We start from the raw sequence: 27,480 nt of genomic DNA on the forward strand, positions 1-27,480 counted from the left end.
AATTCTTCAGGCACTGCCCTGTTTTTTTTATTCACCAGTATTAAATCAGCCAAAACGTGGTCAGAAGTCAACATGAATGCTTATTTCTATCACCTAACAGATATTAAAATTAAAGCAGTTCTTTTTCTGTGGAGGATCTTGTTATCTGGCCTTTGACTTCCTGCTCTTTTTTTGTCTGTATTCAGATGCTGCTGTCATCTCAGGCAGCTCTCTGCTCTTTTTTTTCTTGTCTGATTTTTCGGAGCTGCAGGTCAGCTTGCTGGTTGGATTGCTGATTCTTCTTTTTTTTTTTTTTTGTTAGACCTTTTGCTACCACTTTTTTTTCTCTTAGAGTCGTGTCTCATTCTTGCAGGAAAGTAGTTCTCCTCTAACTGCTTGGTGCAGCGTCACTCACTTTGTGTCAGTTGCTCGAGGAAGCTACACTTCGCAGAAGCTAAAAGCTCAGTGAAAAGACCAGTGCTGAAGTGTGCATGGATATCAATGTGGCTGTTGGATTGTTGAATTCCTCACATGGTCTGAATTGGAGCGTGTGCTTTCACCATTGTTTTCCACAGACACATTAGGCTGTGTGTTTGTCCAAGTTGGTCAGTGTCGTGGATGCCAACGCTGGTCAATGCTGAGAGGCTTTAGCCGCTAGACAGTGATAGAAAGAAAGAAAGAAAGAAAGAAAGAAAGAAAGAAAGAAAGAAAGAAAGATGTGTGTTTGTTAGACGTGCTCTTGACACTTTAACATTATTCTACGAGTTAAAATGCATAAAACAATGCTTTATTTTCACGCTGTACTTTTCTATGAGTTCAGTGCCAAATTGTTATTCCAGCTGTTCTTAATCTTCAAACCGTTTAGTCCAGAGCCGTCTGGAACATGAAGTCGAGAGCGATACAGTAGTTTGTTCATCATAGCACAAGAATTGAATTAATCCTTGTAATACAAGCTCTACAGTATTTTCCATGCGTTAGTGACCTCCAGTATCAGTGTGGAACTCACATGTGCTTTTACTTAATGTTGGTTTCTGTCTCATTAAATCCCATACAAAGAGAATGTAAATAACGGCAAATCCATACATTCAAACAAAGTTTGAATATAGTTATGTTGTTTTATGTTTAAATGTAATCAGTGATATCCCTCCTCAGCTGCCCTCTGAAGAAACTAAAGGTCATTATAAACACTGAAGTGCAGATTTTTGTATTTGCTGCTAGGTTGATAATGATCTGGCTTAATGAAATACAAAGTTTGAAATATTTTAGAGACACAACTGTTTATTTTATTATTTTCATTAATCTACTTATTAATATTCACGATTTGCCATTTATGTACAAAATGTCAAAATCATGTGAAAATGCTTTTTGTTCGTGCAGTCGGTGAACTTATGGCTCTGTGTGAAATAGTCAAATAATGTCTTAAACTGATTAAACAGAACAAATAGAAGCATTTCAGTCCAAAGTGTGATTAAACTTTCACACTTTACAGATTTTAAATGGCCGCTGTATTTGTTCTTACTCTCACCAGAGACCCTATCTCTGCTTATAGGAGCTCACATCCTTTAGATGCTTGAAGGATAGAAGTCTTGTGGCTCATTTTAGTATTTTTTAAAGTTGATTAATGACCAAAACCTTTGAAAACATGTTTCCCCCTGTGGAATTCACAGAAATGTTTAAAGGGACAACGAGGAGTTTTGGAAAAGCAAAGCGTTTTCACACTACATTTATGAGCCTCCGTGCGCACTGTGAAATTCTTTGACCGGCGCAAGACAGACTCATGTTTTCATTCATCAATAATTAAAGTCAGAGGTTCAAAGACGATCAGATACCGTCGTAGTTCTGACCATAAACGGCGATTCGGCTGCGTTATTCTCATGACTCGCCGCAAAACCGAAAGTAAAGAAAGCTGGCCGGCTCGACCAGCATTTCTGCCACCACTAATAATAACAAAATAACGATAGAGACAAAACGATATATTTATCGAAAGTGGGCCCATTAACAAGTGTGGGTGGTGTAGATTCATCCACATTAACATGAGACTTTTTTATAACCAAATAGAAACTCCTCGTTGTCCCTTTAAATGAAATACTATTAATGATTATTGTCTCTGAGCTTTTTATTTATGCTGCTCTGAGGTTAGAGGCTCAGTAAATAGATGGAGTTAAGTGAATATACAATATTCAAGACTGGACAAAGCGTACACAAGGTTTGCAAGGTTTCATAAGATTTGCCAGCGTTAATGTGCAGTAATGTACAGTAGATCACAAACAGCATTACTCACACAGCAGCAGGAGCCTGGAGAAGGCGCTGGGCCAGTCACCACCATGTGCTTACATCGTTATTACAGTACCTGGGTTTGTTGAGCTGCTCTAATCACATCTGTAATTGGTTACATCACCACAAACTGCAGAGGTTGAAGTACCCATCAGCTGGTTTGACCCGACACTGAGAGCTTGCTTAATGCCATTTCACACCTACTGGAAGTGTGCTAATCAGGTCAAGGACTCCCTAAAGAATGACTATTCACTGCTCAACTTAACTAGGTAGATGAAGCTAATATAGGCTGTTGTCCTCGAGTACCCCACAAGGAGAGATTGTTCTTATTATCAGTCGTTTATTAGCATTCATTTTTATCTCCAATTATTGTTTACTATGTTAATTGTCATGTAGAGTTTTGAGTTTTGTGTGTGTGTGTGTGCATGTGAGGCAGAGTGTCAGATGTACAGATGTACTTTGAGCTTGGTGCTCATTGCAATAGTATCGGGGGAAGCCACATTCATTAAGCCTCTGGTGCGTTCGAGTGCTCTCTCCATCTCTCACCATCTCTGTCTGTTCCCCTGTTTTCTGCCACCAATCTAATTAAATTGTCTCTGTAAGACAAGCTGATCGCACTCTTTGATCAGACCCTCGCTGGCCTCCCTGTTTGGTGGCTCAAATGTCAACGGTGCTGAGAGAGACCAGAGAAGGTCCAGCTTGTTAAATCTGCTGCTGTAGACAAAGCAAGAGTGAATAGAGAAACATAGAGAGTCCCACAGAGCCACGCCGGATTAAAATGTGTCAAATTAAATTAAATTCCCTCAGAAAATGTAAAAATGAGATGATGGTTGTCATAAGGACTGAGCCAAAAATGTACTCTTATAATATAAATCTCAGGAGAGAACTATACTGTATGATGTAATTGGTGAAGTTATTGAAATGAACAATCATGCCAATTTACACAGTGAAAGATGTGCTTGTTGTTGTTTTTTTACTACTTCTTGAACACAAACACACAAAGTTTAAAGCAGACACACAAATGTGAGTTTTACGTCCACCATGACGTGTGCCATTACCTCAGCCGCTGCGCTTGATTATTGAACCCCTCCTGGAATCGTCCACTGGCTGCGCTCTGTCCCTTCTATTCATCATCTTTATGCACTGACTCATTTCACATTATTATGTTGAAACTGCATTTATTTTTTGGCAAGCAGAGCTTTCCATTGTTTCATTCACTCTCGCCCCTCATTGTTAAAGTAGCAGCACAGACTTCGTTCTCCACATTTATTGCAGGCTCCAGACAAAGCAGGGTGGATGTTCAGGAGAAGCAGAGTTACAATTCGTCTCTAAATGAATTGTTAATGAGCAGGTTTGGAATATTCAGCAGGAAATTGCATGCAGTGCACTTCTTACATTAATATACTGCAGGCGGCTTCTGGCATTAGTTAGTTTACAACTTTGAAAAGTGTCCAGATCCAATTTGCAGGCATAGCTGCACGTGTGCTATGTGACAAATTAACAGTGAACGGTATAGACCCCTCCAGTCATGCCTTATGGTGCAGAAAAATACTGTTTTGAATAATCATTTGTTTTTTCTATATAAAAATTACAAATCTCTTCTCTCTTCATGAGATATACTCTTCTATTCCACTTGTCCTCATTAGAGAAGCCAGATCCATTAGCATTGAAGTATTTTTCATGTAACAGATTTAAACTTGACATCTAACACCTTCCACAGAGCTGTGTTAAAAGTAGTGTCAAACTGCACACACGTTGTGCTGCACAGAGAAGATTACTTAGGTAAATTAGTTATGTGTGAAATAACATTAGTAACACAAGGTTTGAGAGTTTTTCTGTCACATTGGATGTGATACGTTGAACAATCCCTCCAAAAATAACCCAACATCTGTGAATAAGAGTTTCTGCCTGCCTACAGTACAGTACCAGATAGCAAAGATACCTGCTGCAGACATGCACGGCTACCAAGTGCCACAGTGCAATCACTTTGTACACTGCCACACAATCATAGTAATGAAAGCCAATGGAGAGAGTGAGCCATACTGAGCAATTACTTGCCTTTCAGTGTCATAAGACACTGAAATAAGGAATTTGTCTTGCTATTGTTCGGGGAGCAGGCAAAACATATTGTGCATAATTTATTCCAGGCAATCAGTAGGTTTGGAGGCTTAGAAGCATGCGGAAGGCTGGCACAATGGAGCCTCTCTCAGCCCCATCATAACTTTGTCACTTATTCTGTGCGCTGACAATGCATGTCATGTTGCATTATTTGCCTTGGATGAGTGTGGGCGGAAAAGGCAAACAAGATTAGTGGATGCATGCACTTGTTTTTCTATGTGTGAATGGAGGCCTTTAGAAATGGTTTAGTGAGTCAGTGCCAGTAGCACACTCATCAAACTCATCCCTCTGACAGCACTGCATATCTGTAACACTGCTGGAGTAATTCTCTGCAGGCACGCTAAGGTTGCTCCGAGGTGGTCTACCAGTGAGTAAGTGCTGGTGCTCGAGATGTGGGGGGATTTTGTTCTCCAGTGTTTTGTGGAAAATCTGCCATGATTTCATTCCTCATATGTAGTGTACACCAACTCTGAGGCTCACAGTGGTTTCTGTGGGATAAATCTTGGACCGAGTAACAGTTTTGTGGACTAGTGCTTAGTCCAGCTCAAGTACTCCTGAATAAATATAAACCACCGCTAAAGAAATTACTGGACTGAGCCCCCACCCCCCCCACCTCCCTTGAGACTGCAGTGAGAGAATAGCGAGAGATGCCAGCGTATGCACCAGGAGATGAATGTGAGAGGATTCACAGCAGAAGACAGGTTCAGGTCTTTTAATTAAGGTTGCAACACCTAAAAATTAAATTACTTCACTGAAAGCATTCATATTTTTGTGCTTTGGTTAAAAATATGGATGTATTAGCAGCAAAATTTGTTTAATTTAACAAAAAGTATTCATTTGGCAGCCGAGTATGGTTAATGGTTGAAGATCATTTTCATTACTTCCTACTGTGGGGACTGTAGGTGCTGCTACAGGTTGTAGCCATAGCAATGGTCATTTAGTTTGGATGTGAAAGCTTGATTTTCAAAGTTGTAGAAGAGTGAAAGATCCAGTATTTTCCTCTTTTCCTTTCCTGAAGTAGAAGTTTAAAGTGACATGAAATGGAAACACTCTCATCTTTAAATTGTAATCCAGTATTTGGGTCAATGTATTTAGTTACTGTACCCTCCAACAGCTAGTGGCTCTTTGTTCCTCATTGTGGCACACAGGTGGATGGAGGTGATTCATTACAGTCATTATCTAAGCAGCAGGTGAATAGTAACATTGATCAAACTCTATAACCACATCTGTTTGGAAAATAATACCCTGAAAAATAAACTGGAGTTCATCACATCTCCTTGTTTCTCTGCTGTAGTTCTTATGTGTTGGCAGACTGAACCTCCATGTTTTGATGTTTAGTGCTGTGCTGCTGCTGATCTGAGCTCGACTCAGAAATGTTACCTTACAGGTAAACACAGGCTCAGTCTCAGTTTTTGCTCATCATTATCCCTGCTTCTTTTACTTCAGACCTGCAATGCAACAGCTTTCGCCTAAACCAGCACACTGAACATAGGACACGGTTGTCTGTGCACATTTACAAAGACAAACACATATTTTTTTTCTCTTGAGAATCTTGTAGTGTTTTTTGCTCACGTCCACCTCCTCAGTGTATTGATAACCTCTGGTTGTAAACCTGTAAACCTTCTCACGAATGACCTGCACGTCTCAATCACTCAGTCATTTCACAATCTTTCTTGAGGCCTGCACTTCCATCCCATCACCTCGCAGACAGCTGAGAAGTTCTGTAACCTGTGTCAGGCTCATTTGCTTGACCCTCTAGACCCCAAACGCATCACTGCTGAACTTGTTATGGTTTATGCTCGGATGTGCTGCAACACTTGACTTTGTAGCCTCTCTCAAAATTGCTTGAGGTTGCTCTATTAAACCTGTGCCCTGGATAACTGGCCCCCATATGTGCAGTTAGAGGAGAGTGTAGGCGTGCAGAACGCAAATGGAAAATCTCCAAATTGAGAGTTTATTTTTGAATATTTGAAAGATTTGTTTTTATTTTTATGGACAAACATCGCTGCAGTACTAACCCTTAGTAACTACATCTGAGAATCATAGAGATCATTAAGAATCAAGTGAGGTTTTCCAGAAAAGTGAATTTAGTTTTTTGGTTGCCAGCGTCAGAACTCAAATTTAGCCATCAGTCTATTTGATCATGCAAGAAAGTACCTTACATTTTTTATTCCCTTAACTTAATTCCACAAACACGGAGTTGTCTGCTGGTTTCTACATTTTTAGCACTGGCTGGCAGTCAATCAGAAACTGTCCTTGTTGATGTCCTTCGGGCTAAATGGTCTAAGACACCAGCTTACTGCATTGTCTGCTTTAAATCCAGCTGGGTCCCATTTCACTGTCTGTTTTCTTTTTATTCCTGTTGGCTTCTCTACTGTATACTTTCAAATAAAAGCTAAATGGTGGAAAGAATTTCTAACAAAGAGCCGCTTGGTGTTCTGCTGTGTTTTTATGGGAGAAACTGTGGTGATGCTTCACTGTATCAAAGGCCTTTTCTGCACAGTTGCTCCTCAACTTGGAGTAAAATTCGCTGCATCTACGGCAGAGTGAGCGAAGTTAGTGAATATTTACCTCTTTCGTCAAGGTCTGTAACATGTTTATGACCAGCTTCTCTAAGGTGCTGACACCTTCTGAAGAGTTGATTTTCACTATTGATTGACTGAATGAATACAGAATCCTTTAAACCCAAGCTGTAAAATCCCTTACAAAGCTAACATGACTAACATTTCTCTTGTGCTTTCCTCTCTTGTAGAAGAATATGACTCTAAAGCCCCAGGAGTGCAGAGAGGGTGAGGCTGGGCCCCTGCACAAGAAAAAGCCCGCGAGGGTCCCCAACGGCCTGAGCCTGGAGCCGTGCAAGAACAATCACCACTACCACCAGCCCTCAGACCAGGAGAACAACCCCCGTCTGGCACACTCACATGGCAAGAGGAAGAAGAAGCACCTGAACAAGAAACACTCCATGGTGAGTTTAAGTTGCTTTACCTTACGAACACACGGTATGTGTAATGAATCAAATGTGGCGAATACAGCAGTGTATGATGTTTGCTATGAGCTGTGATGTGGTTGCAGGCTTTAGAGATGCTCCGTTGTGTCATCTCTCTCTGAAATTCAGTTTTATTTCAGTAACATGGGTTCAGCAGTGCACCTTACATTTTCATGACGCTGTGAAAAATCTGTTGTCAACAGGATGACTTCCAAGATTTTTTTAAATGACTAATATTAGTGCAGCTCGGTTTCTTCCTCTTGCTTCGGTGGTCATTTTGCAACAGATCTGTAATCTGTGCAAAACGTAAAAACCCCTGTGTTCTTAAAGTGAAGCCAGTGCAGAGGCGTTTTAACAGTTCATTCAGCCCACAATCACTGGGTGTGGGATGACTGGAGATGTTTATTCATAGAAATGTTGCAGTTTTTAGTTTTTCTCCTGAATCCAGGAATTTCAAGGCTTTTCATTGCTCCATATGCTGCTGCTGTTGGTGTGTTAACACAGTCTGTGTGTCCTGTCCAGGTTTTCTCTAAAACTAAATGAATGTGTTGTTGTGAAAGTGTAATCCATGCAAGTCTCTCAGCCAAAATCAACTGCAACAAAACGGAATGATTTCTATAACTGTTATATAATATATTTGCATACATATTATAAGATTGCTTATGTGTGCAATTGGCAGTGAGTAGAAATTAAACCACAGATGTTTGTAGCGTCAATGAAACCGTTCCAAAGGAGGAGTGACACTCCCCAATGCAGCAGCAAGTTTACACCGTAATCGTGTTTACAGCTGTGGTGTCGGTTTAATGATAGCCATTGGTTCTGCTGCTGGCTCTCGGGACTGAGTCAGTCTGACGGTTTTTTAAGAGTATTCTCACAAGGTTTGGTACAAAGTCACACTCCATGTAGAGGCTGTTTTGTTATTATTACTTACCAGCAAAAACTCTGTGAAAAAGAAAAAAATGAACGATACAGACAGGAAAGTGATCATCTGGATCAGTTAGAGAGTTTTAACAAGGTTTTCTCCAGGTCTCTCATCTTCTCGCATCCTGCTTCAGCTGTCATATGCTGCACTGTACTGTATGTTGAGGCGACAGTTGCTGATGAATGCACAGAAATTCCCTCTGCAAAGAGATATAAGACTTTACAAACTTGAACATAGATTGGGCCTTGCAAAGAAATAGAGTGAAAAATGCCCCGTCAATGTGGACTATAGCTTCAAGGGTATGTTAGTGTAAATTGGTGTATATGCCTGAACATATTTTTGTGTGTAGCAAGGTGTCAAGGTGACTAATAAATATTTATGGGACACTGATGCAGTGGTGTATCTCCACCAGCAAGGACTATCTGTTACATCACTACTGACTGTTTATACAAACAAAGACACAGCGGAGACTCTGAGGTTACGCTTCACCATCTCTCTGGTAGAGGGTCAGGCTTTTTGAGCTGCTTATTCAAGGACGTGTGTGTGTGTGTGTGTGTGTGTGTGTGTGTGTGTGTGTGTGTGTGTGTGTGTGTGTGTGTGTGTGTGTGTGTGTGTGTGTGTGTGTGTGTGTGTGTGTGTGTGTGTGTGTGTGTGTGTGTGTGTGTGTGGATGGTTGCATGACAAGCAGACAGGAGGGAAACTCAAAGGCACAAGCACGCCATTAGCTTAAATATTCACCGTTGACTCCACAGTAGTAGGTTTATAGGAAGAGTACGTGTCGTGGTGTTGCTTTCTTTCTTTCTTTCTTTCTTTCCTGTTGTCAACAGATTTGCAGGTTGTTGCACAAAAAAAACAACTTGGGTAGATGTTGTTATTTCTTGCTTTTAAATTCTAATACAAAAATCTGCTTGTTTTTAGAGAAGATTTGCTTTAAATCCTGCAGATAATGATGCCAGATGTGTTGCATCCTGCAGTTTCATGGCTGTAGCTGCTGCTCAGTAGACAATCCCTCAGCCGGCAGTCAGGAAGTTATGTGGATCGGTGTCGCAACCGCTTCGCAAAGGCTCCTATTTTTAACAAGTCACACGACAATGTACAGTAATTGTGAGTGCAGCATACAGTAACTGTAGCCTGTAGCCTTTGCAGCAGACCTCTGTTGCCAGGGTCACCGCTGCTGCCTTTTGTCACGTCTGTCCCCGTACTGTACCAGCTAATGGACAGATGGCGCTACCTGCCAGGTCCAAGGTTGTTGTAAAGGCTGTACATTCAGTTCAGTACAGACATGATGACTGCACTGAGCCATGTGAGATACCAAGTGAGTAGAGTGTACATGTTGTGCACCTTTTATTCATATGTCTTGTGTTGTTGGCGTGAGTGTGTGTTGGATACTTTGGCAGGGGGTTGAAGTTGGCTGTGGCTGCATGTTGGTCATGATGAGCGGTGTTTAGGCTGTTGGCAAATGGAGTACAACCCTGATCTCTTGAGCGCACGCACACACACACACACACAGTCACACAACAAACGCTTTGTGCACATGCATGCTCAAGCACATTCACCACATTCTCAGCTACTCTCTTATGTGTTGAACTCATCATGTGTCAGTGGCTTTGACATTATAGTGACCACATCTATTGGTTAAATGTGAAAATAATGTCTCGCTTTAATCATGTTAATCATTATCAGAAGGATTCTACTGATTGTATTACAGATGATTATCATAACGTCATGTTTTTGGCTCCGCGTGCAGCTGAAGCTTAGACGGTTACATGGATACCTTTCACAATAATGAGGAATAGTTTTTAGCTCTTTCCAAGATGCTGTTAGACGCATCAACCTTGGGGCTCAGTAACACCCTAATCTGTCATGTTTTATGACATATGCATAATTGAAAAGATTATCATCTGTGCCCTACACCGCCCCTTTTTGTCCTCTCACAAGAGAAACAAACTGCAGTTATTCAGCCAAACCATCATCTTTTTTTTTTGGCTTCACTATAAATAAATGTTAAGGCATTGTCCTCCCACAAGGTTACGGTTTAAATGTCAGAGGTCTGTCTCAAGGCTTAAAGGGCAACTTCGGTTTTTTTCAACCTGGGTCCTGTTTTCATATGTTTTTCTGTATATGTGAGTGATGGATAATACTTTTATTGAGGTGGCTCCAGTATTGAGCCCGGCAGGCAGCCTACAGCCCAGCTAACGCTCTTACATGGGGCAAGTGGCTCCCCTCAAAGTTCGCGGTATAAACAGGCATTTTTTTCAAACTGACAGGCCCAGATAGTTACAATGAGTGTCCGACAACATACCAGACGGCACGGCCTCGCTGAAATTGTCAGCCCCCGCGCTGGAATCTTGATTGAAACTCAATGTAGGCTACGGTATGGAAGCTCAGCGGCGCTGTTTTCAACTGGTTCAACTCGACCGCAGCAGGAGGGGTGTGTTTGATTTCAGCTCCGGGCCAGACCGTTGCGCGGCTTGCTTGTGTGCCTGCGGGGGCGGGGCTCATTGGGGCTCATAGACTCCGCTCCGGTCAAACCTGGTGCTGAGTGTAAACACACCCCACCGGCACAGAGCGTAGAGAGAGAAGGAGACTGAGGGCTGCAGCTACTGTAGCGAGCCGGGCTCTCCTGTAGCCTACTACAAAGTTGGCTGTTTAACCCGGCTAGATCTCCATGGTAATTTATGTTTACGTTATGTTCAGAGTTTCATCCTAAAATCGGCTGTAAAAGCGCGGATGTTACACTATTACAGCTGGCGGCACCTTTACTTTGCAGTGGATGTGGATCAGGACGGGGCGTTTGACCGGAGGGAGAGATACGTATCCCCGCGGCCGCCTCAACCCAAATTTTGGCCAGAAAAAACCCTGAATACGTTAATTTCTCCTTTCTAGTATGTTGTCGGACATTCATTGTAACTATCTGAGCCTGTCACTTTGAAAAAAATGCTCGTTTACGGCGAACATTGACGGGAGCCACTTGCCCCATGCAAGAGCGTCAGCTGGGCTGCAGGCTGCCTGCCGGGCTCAATACTGGAGCCACCTCGAAAAAAATATTATCCATCACTCACATATACAGAAAAACATATGAAAACAGGGCCCAGGTTGAAAAAAACCGAAGTTGCCCTTTAATTCTCTGTTCAGAAACGCTTCAGTGTGGAGAGAGAGTGGCTGTTATCAGCACTTTGTGCAACCCTGACTTTATCAGAATGAGGGAGAGAGAAAGAGCCAGGGAGAGAATTTGGTGTTGAATAAAGCAAGAGGGCTTTTTTTTTTTTTTTTTTTTTTACCCTTCTTTTTCTTCCTCCTCCTGCCAAGCCAGCAGATCGCAGCAAATGTTTTCGATCTCTGGCACTGACCCAATGTACTGAACTATGAGATTTTTTAAGCTCAAGGGGGGAAATAGAGAAATGTTTATGAGAGCCTCTGACACATCGCCTCACAGTGAAAACAGAGCGCAGATAGAGATTCAGTGAAGATGGATGAAAGTGTGGTAGCAAGTCTCAAACTGTAAGACTATAGCTTTTCTTTTTATCATAGTGATATATATTTCCATGTGGTGTTTACTTAAAGGGACATTGTGTAACTTCTCCTGTTATCTATTCACGAAAATCGATTATTTCGTTCAAAAGTATGTTTTTCATTAATAAGTAATCCCCCCCATCAACAAACTGAAGTGTTCCTTTCAGCTCTGAATGAGCCGTTCATATCATTCATATCTACATGGAGCGGGTAAGCTCGGTGCTGGCTGCCATGTTGTGTCGCCATGTTTTTACGTTCAGTGGCAGCGTGACGGTAGGAAACCACGGAAACTCAGCGGAGACACCGGAGCTGTCAGCTCAGGTGGAGGTGGCGTCTGTGAAAAGTCACCGCGGTAACGCAGTGAGGAGGAATGGAGCGTTACACTGATGCTGCATTCACCTGCAGTCGGGCAGACGGCCGTCGCTAACAAACCAGATGTCATTTTAGTCACAGAAGTCGAGAGAAAGCAGGTAAAACGTGGGTCAGGTAAACAATACGACATCGCACATAGAGGCTTGTTTATGCCGTTACGTGCAGCGGCTGTCGTCCGTCTGCGGTCTGCCCAATTTCAGGTGAATGCAGCATGAAAAATACGATTGAGTTGCTTGCGATATACAACCGCAACGCTAGATGGGAGTAATTCCTACACAATGCACCTTTCATTGCCACTTGCACAATATAAAACAAGCGCTCCTACAATTTAATGCTTCGTCTTCTTTGCTGTAACAAGAAATTAAAGTCAAGGCTAGAAGGCTAGGTCATTCTCCAGCACTTATGTATGTGTGTGTGTGTGTGTGTGGTAGTGGGTTTGGCGGGGGTGTGTTTCTGCTCAGCTCACTGATGTTGGAGTGGTGGCCTGTGGTGTGTGCTGCTTTGTACAGTAGCTCTGCTGAACAGAGGGGCGTGCTGTGAGGCCCATCTGCTCTCTGGCACCGGGGGTGTGGGGGGAGATGAAGAGGGCTCAGGTCTGCCCCACCCCATCCCCAAATCTCGGTCCAACCACCTGCCTGTCTGTCTGCTGGTCCGTCTGGCTGGCTGGCTGGCTGGCTGGCTGTCTTTCTGACTGTGTCTTTTTCTTAGGCGTCGTGTTCAGTGATGTGTTGTTGGACGACTGGAGTCTCTAATTGTAGTTTTCTTGTGTCGGAGCATTTGATTCTAAAGGACATGAATATCAGAAGGCAGAGGAAGAGCTCAATCTGACGTGAAAGGGTCATATTTACTTCTACAGTGTTCAGGGCTGTGCATTAAACTCTATAAAGAATTCAGACTCAACTCATGCTTCAACCTTGAGATTCTTTACCTCAGACTAAATGCTCCCATTACTCCAGCTGACACGATGTGCAGGGAAAGTGTGGAGCAGGATGAAAAAAAAAAAATCAAATGTGTGTAAGAGACGGCTGTAAATGGTAAAATGTTCTGCAAGTAAAAGCTTTTCAGGTTCAACAAAAATGTGTCCATATCAAAGACCATAAGGATTTAAGACAGTGACACAGTTTGTTCCTCGGACTCTGAGCTCCAGCACATTTCACTATAGGAATCAAATAATGAATACTACATAGGAGTGCCAAGTCTCCAAGCTTTTTGAGATGGTTTCCATCCATATTGAAAGAACCATGTGGGAGACGTAGCCCCTTAAAAACACACAATCCCCAATTTTTAAGGGTTCAAAAGTTTCTCGCGCAGCTGTGTCCAGACCTCTGCCTGATTCTTTCTGGAAAAATAGAGAACAAAGTTCAATCCACTAATGACAGAAGAATCAACCCTTATAAAAAAAAAATGGAAATAGGAAAGTATGGAGAAAAAAAGGGAACAGTTCATGACCTAAAACCACCTCCTCATCTATCAAACACAGTGCTGATTCTGCCATAGAAGCAAATAAAGTTTTTTCACTGTTTGCCTGAGGAAACAAGTTAAAGAGGTAAATGGTTTTAGGTAAATAATAACTGGCAAGTGTAAATGTTCGTTATTGGATAGATTTTGCTATTGATATCAGTGTTTATATTGTATCTGTTGTTTCTTTAACATTCATTTTAAATAGTCTTATAAATGTAAAACCGCAATACAAGAATGCGTGATTAGTTTAATCTTACTTTTAGTGCTTTGCATGATGATATCTGTATGTAAGCCTCTTCAGCACATTAAATGAACCAGGGATTAAGTGTGCTCTTGGCATCACATGCTGTCAGCTGGTTGTGGTGTTATATTGGCTCATTATGAGGTGGTGTATTGTACTGTAATTAAGCTAGCACTTTCTGTCATTGAGTGGACCACACTGGCTTTACTTTTACTGCTAGGTTTCTCAGAGCTGAGAAAGTCTTTTATGAACCTTTTTCTGAGTAATTCTCTAGAATTAAGAGGCATTACCTTTTGCACACATGCACTCAAGCCTTTTGAGTCTCATGATTTTTATTCCTGCAAAACTGTTAAAAAATACAAATCCCGTGTGGTTTCAGTGTGAGCAATGCTGTTGAATGTCTTCTGCACAGACAGTGACATGACAGTGTTTCTACAGGTCATCTATCTAAGTTATTTCAGCAGAATAACTGAGTAAAATCCTGTCACCACCTCACAGCTGTCTCCATTCCTCAGTCACACCTAATCCAGCTGCGGTCTTCTGTCAATGTCCCACTGCTTAGGAGTAATTGCTGTGGAGACTAGTGAGCAGCTTCTAGCCCCGGGGTTTGAAGATACTTCCTTGAGTAGCTCTAACCAGGTCAACCAGTCAACTGGAGGGCTCTGCTCTCTGGCCTGTGGCTGCCTGAATCATCTCACTGGGCAGATTCTCAGTTCTCACTGCACCTGTCCTGATGGAAAAGCCCTGCCTTAGGCCTGCCAGAGGCGGTGGTGTAATTTAGCATCAGTCTCTTACCTAGACTGAACTCCTACTTCCACATGCTGATGGCCACATGTAATGAGATCAAGCGAAAAACTCCAATGTCAGATCTCCTGAGCCGGTTACGGAGCGCACGCTTGTGTGTGTGTGTGTTTGCCTTTGTGCATCATGTGTGTATAAATATTTGGACTGAAGCCCTTTATTTTCTCAGAATAGGGGCAAACTCTCATGCTTTAGATCTGCAGTGAAAATGTAATATATAATGTTGAGCTCTTTCAGCTTCGCGGGTCACCCTTAATAAGCTTATCCACTAAGCCAATAAGAGATTCGAAGAAAAGCAATGTCCTGATTGTCAGATAAGATGCTAAATCCATTCTGGTGGGGGCCTCGGTTATGGGGATGAGAATTGTCGCTGTCACAGTGGCGGTTTGTGGCACTGGATCAAATCAAATCCAATCCAATCGTGATGGCTTGTTTTGTGGTCTTTGTGTCTGTAAACATTTTAATGCATCTTGGGGCTGCATCTAATTAGTGTTCGGATGTGTCTCTACACCACTGTGTTTATTGTATTTTCATGTTAACACAGTAAAAGGGATATGATAAGATAGCGAGCTGAGATGTTATTTAACTGCAGAGCTTCACTTTGCTCTTTATAGGCAGAGAACAGCATGACATGCCACGATAACACTGCATATTCTACACTCAAATTGCTTTACAGTACAGGTTACATTTACACACATTCCTTTGGGATTGAACCAACAACCAGTGGCCCCAAGATGTGATGCTAAGGTCCATTAAAGGGATAGTTCAACATTTTGGCAAATTGGCCCATTGCCATAATCGCTATAGTTTTAGGAGTACGTTCATTACCTTTAATTGTCGGTGCAAGCTGTTTTTAGAACGGCGGAGCAGAGCCGTGAGCTGCTCAGAGCTACGCTACGGAGGCTCATGGGATTTCTTGGTTTCCCTCATCAAACTCATCAAATACACAATCCAACAACTCCAAAACCAAATACACAATCCAACAACTCCAAAACGCTCTGGTGGACAAGTTGTGACCTGCACATTCACCACGCTATGAGATAATAACAGAACGTTACCAGACAGAGTTGTTTTAGAGGTAAATGCAGAGACTGCTTGCTGAAAAACTGTCCCTGAAGGCAACGTGCATCAGCGGTTTTGCATGAATTTACCTCTAAAACAACTTCTGTCTCTTAACGTTCTGTTATTATCTCATAGCGTGGTGAATGTGCAGGTCACAACTTGTCCACCAGAGCGTTTTGGAGTTGTTGGATTGTGTATTTGATGAGTTTGATGAGGGAAACCAAGAAATCCCATTAGCCTCCGTAGCGTAGCTCTGAGCAGCTCATGGCTCTGCTCCGCTGTTCTAAAAATAGCTTGCACCGACAATTAAAGCTAACGAACCTACTGCTATGACTATAGGGATTATGGCAATGGGCCAATATGCCAAAATGTTGAACTATTCCTTTAAACATATTACTCTGTCATTTTCTCTCTGCACAAGTGAGGCCCCCCACCAGCTTAAGGCCGTCTGACAACACATTCACACCCCCACAATCCCAACTACATGCAACCACCCGCCCCTGTCTCTGTCTCTGTCTACTACTACTACTACTACTGACGACTCATGTGTTTACCATGTCCCCTCTTAAAAACTGCTTGTCTTTAGCACAAGCTGCTGATGCTGTTTGACAAGTCTAGGCCAACATGTCTTTGAAAATGGTTTAATATTTTTTTCTTTTTCATTCTCTGCCTGCTTTCCCAGCATCTTTTGAAGTGTCACTTTTCTCTTAGGGAGGATGGGAGGAAGCCAGGGGGGGGGGGGCTCGCATGACTGTTAAACTGAGTCATTTCATTGCTCCCTCACAGTGAAGAGTCTGTAGCTGCTGTTGGGAGGCAGAGCAGGGAAATGAAATGAAAGACAGCATCTGCTCTCACTATAGTCACTGTCCAACCTGATGCTGGCTCCCACTCTTGACAAACTCTCACAGTCAATTTGTGAAAAATTAAGTGGCTGCACTTTAAACCGAGAGTGTCGGCCACTTAAAGCCCGGGCCCGTCTCAGCTGTCAGTCAGCACCGGGCAGTGGGCCGAAGGTGTTTGAAGAAGCTTTTATCATAGCTGTCCAGCCCCTGTCACACACACACACACACGGACCACTCTATAGTGCAGCAGTCAGACTTATGTCTAATCCAATCAGCTACTGTTTACAACACACAGACTCACAGATGAATGCTCAAGATAGTTCAAGTCCAGCTGGATTTGAAAATTCCTTTTGGTCTGTCTGTTTTTCTTCTTCTCACCAGAAGTAGCATAACACACAGTGGCCGTTGGTTAGTTTGTGACGCCTCAGTCTCTCTTTTTTTTTTCTTTTTTTCCCCGAAAGTTTCCTTTGCTTGAGGGATGTTTTTTCACATGTGTAGAAGAAAGTGAGTAAATGAATAAGGAGGAGAAAAAAAACCTGTCATTTGTGTGTTTGGCTGCACACATGCTTGGCCTTTATCTCACTTTGCCAGTCTTGCCGTGTCCACTTTCACAGACACACACACTTCCAGGCAGACTGGTGATGGGGCTCCACTCCAGGGATGAGGATGTCAGTCAGAGAGTCAGGCCGTCCTTGTGATCTGAATTCTTGATGGATTCTCATGAAATTTTGTACAGTCATGGTTCCCCGAGAATGAATCCCCAATGAGTCCTCGGATACCCTGACACACCACAATCTGACATTATAACATACTGTGCTGTAAAATACTAATAACATTTCCACATGGAATTAGCTGTAGATATTCCTAGTGAGCACAAGATCAATCATGATAATGTTGCTAACCCCACGATTTTCTCCTCTGGTGTCACAACATGGCTTAAATTTTCAATTGTAGATCATTTATTTCGATACAGCTCTGTTTGTTTATCATTTTAATGACCCAATACACCACCTCCAGTGCCAATAAAAGTGTCTTGAAATTTTCACACATAATATTACTAAAATGTGAGCTTTTGTTAAGGTAATTTGTGTTGTATACAGAGCCCTTTGATAACCCTTGACCGGACTACTGACATCACTATCAAGGCAGGTTTTCCCCTTGTAAACAAGACTAGAACAGCACAAGCATTTACACAAGGGTGAACTGATTAGTTGTTTTTATCTATAGTTCAAGAATTCTTACTCTAATTATGATAAAATATGTCCAATAGGATGAAGTGGTGACATTTGATATCTAAAAGGTCAAAGACATTATTATGCGCCAAATCACTTCTGGCTATTATTCAACACTCTAACTCTTATTATATGACTCTGGGCAGATGTGGACGTAAACTGCGTTTTGACTGGTTGCCCGAGGCAAACGACTATTAGAATATAATTCTAGTTGATGACTGAATCTTTCCAGGAGCAACGTACGCAGGCCGTAACAACGCGGGCTGTAAAACTCTCCAACCCGGCCGGGTCTCGTCTAAAATCACTGTACAATCAACTATAGAAGTAAGTAACCTGTGACGTAAACGGAGACGGGTGATGAAAAGTGAGAGCAGCTGGACGCAGCATGGCGTGACTTGAGTCTGTTTGCTCTGACATGCTCAGCACCAGTGATGAATGGTAGTGAATTTGGCTCAACTAACTTGTTGTATCAGATCCTGGCACCGCTTCCTCTGCTACCATCAGTATTTTCCAAAAAAGCAGAATATATTCTGGCTGGTGGCTCGGAGTAACACACTGGGGACACAGGTCTGGTTTCTATCCGTGTACAGGTACTGAGACACTTTATCCATTTGGATTTCAAATGAAATGAAGTTGTCTTCTGTGTTTACAACAGATATTTAGATGGATGACTGTTCTGCTTTCTGTTTATTGAGCTGTTCAGTCTCTACTTGTTTTTCATTTTGAGTGACAGGCAGCACATGTTTGCTGTTTGTAATCTAGCTTTTACTGAACCAGAGGAGTCTCATAGCCCAGATAGCAGCAGTACAGTGGATGTAGCCTTGTGCTGTTGTTCTTAGCATAGCAACAGCATCTTTTTCTTTACCGACACCTTTACAATTCATCCCAGTGGTCAGACTGTAAGAGCTGCAGAGCTTGCTCTTGATTCTTTAGCACTTCACCATACAAATAGTTTCCATTACTGATGAATCATTTGGTCTGCAAAACAACATTATTTAAAAGGTTTCAAATAATCAATTATTGCAGATTCAGATTTTTCAGTCATTTAGTAATTGTATTTTCTCCTGTAATAATTTTTCTTACAGTTTTTTGGCCTTATTCGCTGATAAGTCCATTTCAGGCATGTGCGATTTCACAACATAATGGACCACCTGGGATGTAGCCACACGCAAAATATACACATACATTCTAACACATTCACACATACCGTGCCCTCCTCTACATTGCAGCACACTAATAGGCTTTAATAAGGTGTATAATTGCCCAAACCTGCTTCTCCTGCTGCTCTGCCATGCAGCCTACTCACTGCAGAGGTAATTGCTCTGTAAATATCAATTAGGCATATCCTGGTTCTCAGCTTAAAGCTAGACATATAGAAAATGACTCCATATGTGGTTTATCATCATCATACGTATGTATGTGTGTGGTTTTAGTGGCTGCATAGAATGAACTCTGTGCAGATATGCAAGTCTAACGTCGTGTCCTCCCTTTGCTACACTGTGTTGCCCCCTGTAAAGGACGAGGTCAGGGAGCAGGTGTTGGCCGGGAAAGTGGAGTATTTATGGGAGCACCAAAGGCCCATAGACTGAAATATTCCCAGGTGGGGGGCAAACCCTGACTGCTAAAGTATATCTAGTTTAAGAAAAGGACATAGAGGGGGCTGGTATTTACCCAGCGTGCGCCCCACACTACTTCCTACTTCCTCCACGACCGCTTGTTGACCCTCTCGCTGCACTATCTATGCCTGAGTGCTGATACAGATGTGATTCAGGTTAACACACCTATTGTCGCTTTTTCGAGCATTAGACTTTAAATAAATCCAGCAAGAGTTCCTCGAGCTGACCTCCTTTCTTCCTCCTAAATGCTCTCTCAGGACGACTCTGTCTCGTTGGGACGGTCTCCCTCACAGCTTGACCCCCAACAGGCAACTCAGTGAGTGAACATGTGTTTTTAATTTGGATCTGGGGCTCTGGCAGTTCCACAAAATCGACTCGTGTTTTCTTGGCTTCTGACAAGTAAAGGTGTCAAGCAGAATAAACATTAGAAGCAAAAGTAAACTTGTGTTCCTGCTGCTTCAGAAAACACAGACTCCCACTCACCGAACACTGAATCCCTGTGAAATTTGTAACCACAGTGTTAGAGCGACTACAAGCAGTTTAATCATCCTGAAATAGTTCATGTTAGAAGTGATTAAAGCAAGCAGAGGGTTCAAAATACTATTATTCTACTTGGATCATATCCAGATATTATTAGTGGAAATTTAATGAGCACTTTTTTGGGTAAGACACAGTATAAAGCAAACATGAAAGCAATCTACTCTGCTATTATTTCCCTACCATTTTGCTGGAACCTTTTTAAAATTCAGTCGAGTGTGTTCTGCCCCAGTTTTGCACACTGCTGATGCTTGTACCTTTTAATGAACTAATTTTATTGGGCTGATCCAGCTTTTGTTTTTTAGATATGAAACTACAGCTATCATTTGCTAATTGGCCTATCTACCTCGGTTAAACCATAATAAGCTTTTTGATAATAACACAGTTTAATTGTTTACTTTTATTCTCAACTTACAGCAAATGACTTGAAATACAGTATATTTATAGTATGTACCATTTTTGTATGAAAGGAAATTAGAAAACATTCTTGGCTGAGTGGAAACCAGGAGTCAGTTTAAACACTTCTTAGTGGCATTTCAAGGAATGAAGTATGATATAAAATTTTGTAAAGGTACAACGAGGAGTTTGTATTTGGTTATAAAAAAGTCTCACCTTAATGTGGATGAATCTACGTTACCCACACTTGTTAATGGGTCCATTTTCGATAAATATATTGTTTTGTCTCTATCGTTACTTTGTTATTATTATTAGTGGCGGAAATGCTGGGCGATCCGACCAGCGTTTCCTTACTTTTGGTTTCGCGGAAGTGTGGAAATGGACAGATGTTTGGCTGAAATGCAGAATGACAGTGTAATAGATAGTACTACTAGTTGTTGAAAAAAAAACTTGGTGCTTTCTGCTCTCCTCAATGAGACGTTACTTCAAGGAAAAGAAAGGACTGAAGCTGCTTTAACAGCAGTAACTAAATGTAATAAAGGCAAATTTTTCCGCAATTAAATTTGGTCAAGTAGTGATTTATGTTTTAGTAGTATAATCATGGCATCTTTTATAAACCTGATGCTCATGTTCTTGTCTTCATTCTGCAAAAACTCAATTGTATCCATGTTTTATGACTTAGAGAGAAAACAACTTAATGGCTTCATGATTCCCAAACATCGATGCAGGAGATCGAGTCAGAATAAACAGGAAATGAGAGCAAGGCCTTGATGATTGTAACGAGCAGTGGCTGCAGGGGGGGAGGAAGAATATCTGAAAGCTCATATTTGCATGTGTTGAGTCATTGCTGGAAAGTCCTTATCTCTTTTTGCTTTTCATCAGATCTGCGTTCCCTGATGGAGTAAAAAGAAAATCAATTTCACTCCTTTCCCTTCTGCCTCATTTCCCTGCTTTTGATAACATGGCCGACCCTATTGGAGTTCCGTTATTCCCACTGAATTGTCTGTGATTTTTGATTACTCTCAGTCCACTGGTGATGTAACTTAACGTAGTGGCATGAAATTGAGTGTAATAACGCAGGATAATGTTCAGAGGATATCTGGCATGCTGCGCTAGATAAGGGCACTCTCATGATTATTGTATAATTACTACATGCCATCTCCCAGCTAATTGTCTGTAATGTCATCCTTACTTACCCTGTCATCTGACAACAGACCATGTACCAGTGCAAAACCATACGGCAGAAACTACACACAGCTACAGAGAGAAGACTGGCACCTTGAGAAATGTACACTACAGTTATATAGTAACAGTGCACATTGTTGCACAGTGGGAAAAGAAAAGAAAACATTTGGTCGTTCCAGTCTCTTAAATGTGAGGATCTGATGCTTTCTCAGCTGAATCTTTGGATGTTGAACTGCTGGTTGGTCAAACATCAATGATGAAAACTAACAGTCAGGTGCAGCACTTGAAAAATCAAGGGTAAGCTTTCCATTTCTTACAGTCTGAACACCAGAGAATGGTAAAGTTAGAAGCCAAAAGTAAAAAGTAAGCCATTAATTGGCTGTTGTAGCACTTAAAATCGTATTATGTGTGTTGCCAATGAGACAATAAAGACAATTCTTTCATCTCTCTCTCTCAAACACAAACACAAACACACATGCACGCATACACACACATGATAATACACACACAATACATGGATAAATAGAAGTGAAATAGAAGCAAAATGAGGTGTGTGGTTCACTCTTTCTACTACAGTAACAGCTTCTACTTTAAATGATCCCACCAACTCTGGGACAGTGGCTGGGAACTGCAAACAGGGAGGGAACCGTTTTGCATAGAGTTTGTGTCGGGAAAACAAAGAACCTTTGTTCACAGATAGGCACCAATATTGTACCAATACTGTACTCAGAAAAGCTGTTGACCCTGAAACTCCATGTAAATACATGCACAGCAACTTTTGACCTATAAGAAAAGTAATGTGTTTGATAACAACTCAATGGTGTCTGGATCATCACTAGTGCAGACCACAGCAAAGTAAAGGAGAACACTTTAGGTTATTGTGATGGATGACCAACCTGTTCCCCTGTGGGAGTTTCTCTTGCAACCTGTTAATATGCTGCAAACCACAACATTTTATCTCCATAACACTTGTTTGACATCTACACAAACGAGCCCTTTGTCAGCGGGTGTGGGGAGTTTCCCAGGTGACACTCAAAAGCAGTTCTGCAAAACTGAGGCATGAGGGGAATCGGGTATTAATTCATTTATGTTTTTTTTTTTTTTTAGAATAGAGAGCTATTTTAAGCATAAATATTGAAGAGAAGTGAGTTGACCTTATCATGGCATCTCTAGTGGCAGATCCTCAGTCTTGTGCCAACAGTAAATAATATATTCTGTCGAGCCCGCTGCAGCTAGTGGAGTGAATTTCAAGACAAACTGTAACCCAATAATCCATCTGATTATTTTGGTGCAGGACTTGGGTAAAAGGCAGAAATGTATTTGTTGACACTTAGTAGGCTGTCACTCCACTGTGTAATTTAGAGACAGGAAGCATTTCAGAAACATCACTGCAGGTTGCCAGTTCAGGGGAACCTGGGCAAATGAGAATATGCACCGGCAAACCATTTGATCCTCCCTCCCTCCCTCCCTCCCTCCCTCTCTCTGCTCCATTAGGCTCCTCCCGTCCTTTCACCTACATCCTCGTCATGCACTCGACTCGAGTCGGGCTCTGGCTAACCTGAGAGTCAGCTGCAGCATCGTGTTTTAGCAGGTCATCTAGCTTGAAGCCTTGGTGTGAGAGAAACTGTCGAACAGAAGTGTCTTGACATGTTGACGGACACATGATGTGTCTGCAGCGCTGCTTTGACAGCTCCTCTCGGCTCATCCAGCACATTTTCAACCATTTCAACTTGAATTAGAAAACAAGCTTCCATGAATTAAATGCTGCTTTTGAGAGTAAGAACATGAGTTTGTGAAAAGATGGAGTTTACCCATCTGCAGTAGTGACGTCCTGACATATTGACTCACTGTCCTGTATTTCCCTCTTGAGTGATCACTGTGGCACCATGGCAACAGCAGCTTGGTAAAAAAAAAAGCAAAAAAAAAAAGCACAGGGACGGACAAAAGGACCAGAGCCTGTTGTTTTCTCTGTCTCCTTCCATGTTTTCTCGGTGGGGCTGAACAAGCTCTTATAGGATGAGATGAGAGCCTGACATCTGCTTTATGACATCATAATGCGTTCATTACATGTGGTTAAAATGCGAACATTCTTCAGCAAGTTGTGATTTCTCACAGTTTATCACATGTTCACGCACTTGCACTTGATTTCACACAGATCTCAGATGGGAAGGGGAGAAGATCTTGAGTTCAGCCTCCAACTGCCCTGATGCTGTTTGATCAGACGAAGCCTCTTATTGTCTTGTCTTAACCAGATGTGTGGCATAAGGATGCAAGGAGAAAAAAAACTGTTATACTGTAGAGTCCAGGACTTTACAGGCCACTGGATATGAAGGAGTAGAACAAGTCATGGAAGTTATAATGTACTTCAGAAAAGGAAAAAACAACACGGTGCCAAACACAATCTATCTTAAGTGTTCAATCAATGCTAAATTACACAAAGTAAAACTGTTAAACACACTTGCTGAATACAAAATGTGAAGGTATTCTGGGTTTTTTTTCTAGTGCATACTCAAATTCACATAAAGTGGAGTATAAAGGGAAATGGGGGGAAATCTGTTTATTGTCAGCTTTGGCCCAGATGAGCAGATGGAGACAGTTTCTCTGAGGAACCCTCCCTGTCGTCTTGACAGTGCCAGCTCTTTGCCACCGCGGGCTGAGGAGGTGGCAGTCTCAGCCTGGTTTTCCTGTTGCCCCGGGGCAGGGGGAGAGAGAAATAGCCATCTGTGATTTACCCAGCTAGGCTCTGGGCTTCATCTGCCCACTGGCAAGGGGGGGAGAGACAAGAGAAATGTTATATTTCCTGAAAAAGTCCATACAATACGTCCGCAGCGCATTCCACGTCTGTGTGAGAACAAAAGCTTTGACAAATGCATGTGTTTGACTCCGTCTATACTTTCTGTCATCCTTCTGCAGTGTGTTATTGATAAATCACAGACTCGGAGCTCTGAAGCATCATGAGCATGAACTTTTCTTTCCTTAACATGGAGTACCAACCAAGCTAGAAACTCTTAACTACCGGTTTATGATATTAAGTCCTCATGTGAAACATCATTATATGGTTTCCTGGAATAAACACAGCGCGTCTAGAGTCTAGACCACGCTGCCTCCCAGGCAGACACGGCCCTCGGCGGCTGCCAGGAAGGATGGAATAATTGAAACCTGAGGAGACATGAAAGAGCACAGTGACAGCACACCAACAACGGGGTCCTGTCTGTGTGTCTCTCGTCCTTTTTGTCTGGTGTTTTCTAGATGAGCAAACTGGACTTTGAGTCGTGTGGAATGTGTGGCATGCCGGGGTATTTTTGTGATCTGCTGGCACCCTCTGCTGCTAGCAGTGGAGAATGCCTGGAACTCCCATTTCTGGAGGAATTTGATTCGGGGGATTGTGCTGGTTTTGCCGCTAGAGCTCCCCTCTCACTGTGGCATTTTTAAAATCTCCGTCTAGATTATTATTCTCCCCCTTAATTGGCTGCGCCGGAGCTGTGGAAGGATGATCTTTGCCACTTTCGGCGAAGGTAATACGGGCGCTGTGACTGGTTCATTGGTGAGTAGCTATTATGTAGAAAAGGGTGCAATTGTCACACATAGCAATTTTTTGAAAATGTCCCAGTGGTACCTACTAATCAAAAGTCAGTTTTTAAAGGCCATGCTCAGAACAAAGCAGCGTTTTCATGAAAGTACACACTTCAGGGTTTTAAGTTACAAGCCAATATGAGTTTTCTGTGGGCTTAATATAGGCACACACACACACACATGCACACACACAATCTCTGTCTCTCATACTCTTATATTACAGTCTATCCCAGGGCCAATTTGCTGTGATGTTCCGTGGTGCAGGCGAACCGGTCGGCGTTAATGAAGCTAAAATAAGTAGAGCTTATTATAGAGCGGCACATTGGAACTCTGCTGGTCTCTCTCCACACAGCCACATGCACAATAGTCATTTCTCCAGCAAAAATATGCCACTCTGCAGGGATCGACTTGTGGGGACACAGCCTTGTTAGTGTGAAAGGCGCCGTGTGTGTGTGTGTGCATATGTGTGTGTGTGAGGCTGTCTCTCCTGTGTAAAGCATACATCTCATGTGTCTGAATGTCACACTTCAGAGCTAACTGGTTATAATGAGCAAAAAATGTTGCAACGGGAAACTAAGGTCTTTTGATTATTGTCAGCAGCTGAGCTGTTTTTGTTGACACATTGTGGTACCAACAGGTAGGTACACAATAATACACAGCACAGTGTGAGCAGATGATTTACATAGAAAAAAAAAAGATTGACTGTAACAATATAGGTTTAATATTAGAATCAGACGAGGGTGTAACTGATGAAATGTGTTTCAGAAATGATCTGATGATTTCTATCCACTTTGTAAAATATGCAGCTGGAAGGTGAAATGTGCAGTTAATTCACTGTCTGCTGGGCTCTCATCTGCTTTCAGTTTATTATATTAGAGCTCTATGTCATGGTCACACAGATGCACAAGTGCTGATGTTCCTTTTTGTTTATTTCCAGCACCTTTGCTGCACAAATTCCTTTTGCAGGAATCATTTACATGATTAAATACTCAAACACCGATGTCGTTACAGCCTAAGGTAAGACCTATAGTAAACAAGGAGTAGGTGTAATTACCACCAGAATTGTACTGTATGGTGCTGTGTAACTGAAATCAATGTCATGATATTAATCAACCAGCCAATCAATAAATTATAGTATTTTTCCCCAAACAGTAACACAAGACGGTTTAAACCTTTAATATAGTGAGTTAAAATGCAAAATGTATCCTGAAGGAATAAGGTTCCTAACTGGGTAGCAAAAAGACATTTTTTACATTCAAATATAGAAAGAACAATCATTTCTCAAATTATACCCCAAATTGTTTGTATCTGATATGAACCAACCATGTAATGTCATATTTTGTAGTTATAAATTGTGCATTTATGAATTCATGTAAATTTATTCCACCAAGCAGCTCCCATTAAACTCTGCTGCTCACAGTGTTTACCTCTGATGCTGAAGTCAGAGGTGTTTAGCAGTACATGCAGCTTACATCTGAGAACAGCGTAGTCTTTAACTCTACTTTGTGCTGAAAGCATGATACAATGTGATGCAATAAATGTACACACACTGTCCTCGCTTTTTTGAAGGGTTAAAAGCAACCATCATTATTTTTATTTATTTTTGAAATGCATATTCACCTTTTACACAAAAGGTGAGGATCACACGCATCAGTAATGCAATTCTAATAGGATCTACCTTTATTCCTTTTAACTGTGCTCTGGATCACTTTGATAGCCCTCCCCCTCCACGCTGCCTTTAACCTTGATTCAAGTGTCTTTGCCTCGCTGCTATCTCTTTGAGTTGACCCGCTAAGAGCCGGGGTGGAGACGGCTGCTTTGATGCCTTTATGCTGCATCTGCTTCTTTACCAACTCGCCTCCAGCGATACAATACACTTACACCCAAGAAGACTGTCAGAAGAAACGGAGCAGAGAAACAAGCCAAGCAGCAGGGAGGGAGGGTGCAGTGTGTGTGTGTCAGAGAGCACGCGGATGTGCTTGTGCGCACGTTGTGATGTTTTGTTGTTTTGTAGAAGTGAGTGATGTAAGAGCCATGTGAGTCAAGAGGCCACGTATGGTATATCTTCCTCTCCCTCTCCTCTAACACCTTCCCCTGATGCATTTCCCCTGTCAACGCTACACATGTAGTTCACAGGTCACAATCAATAATTTGTACTCTCTCTCCATCTCCTCCCGAAGAGATGTGGCCCGACATCCACCAATCCACTGTAATGGCTGTTGCTAAGGAGCATGGATAATGGGATGCAGTCTATTTTTCAGGCATGTTTTAAAGTTTTTAATGGGGCTGCTTCCACATAAGAGCCCCTGTGTGGATTGTGGTAATGGCCAGTGGAATGAGCAGGGATCCTCGCCATATACTCTGGAATCA

The 27,480-nt window shown here is 42.1% G+C and overlaps 1 protein-coding gene across 1 annotated transcript in view; it reads left to right on the forward strand.

Moving 5' to 3' along the window:
• The window catches only part of auts2a (activator of transcription and developmental regulator AUTS2 a), a gene marked incomplete at its 5' end in the record, with an annotated part of 323,339 nt that overhangs the window by 69,417 nt on the left and 226,442 nt on the right, over positions 1 to 27,480 (forward strand). Inside the window, one exon of the mRNA XM_083986047.1 lies at positions 7,124 to 7,336. Coding sequence (XP_083842173.1) covers positions 7,124 to 7,336 — 213 coding nt within the window. The remainder of the gene's footprint in view (positions 1 to 7,123; positions 7,337 to 27,480) is intronic.

This window comes from Trachurus trachurus, assembly GCF_905171665.1.
Source record: "Trachurus trachurus genome assembly, chromosome: 14".
In the NCBI taxonomy this organism is placed as follows: Eukaryota; Metazoa; Chordata; class Actinopteri; order Carangiformes; family Carangidae; genus Trachurus; species Trachurus trachurus.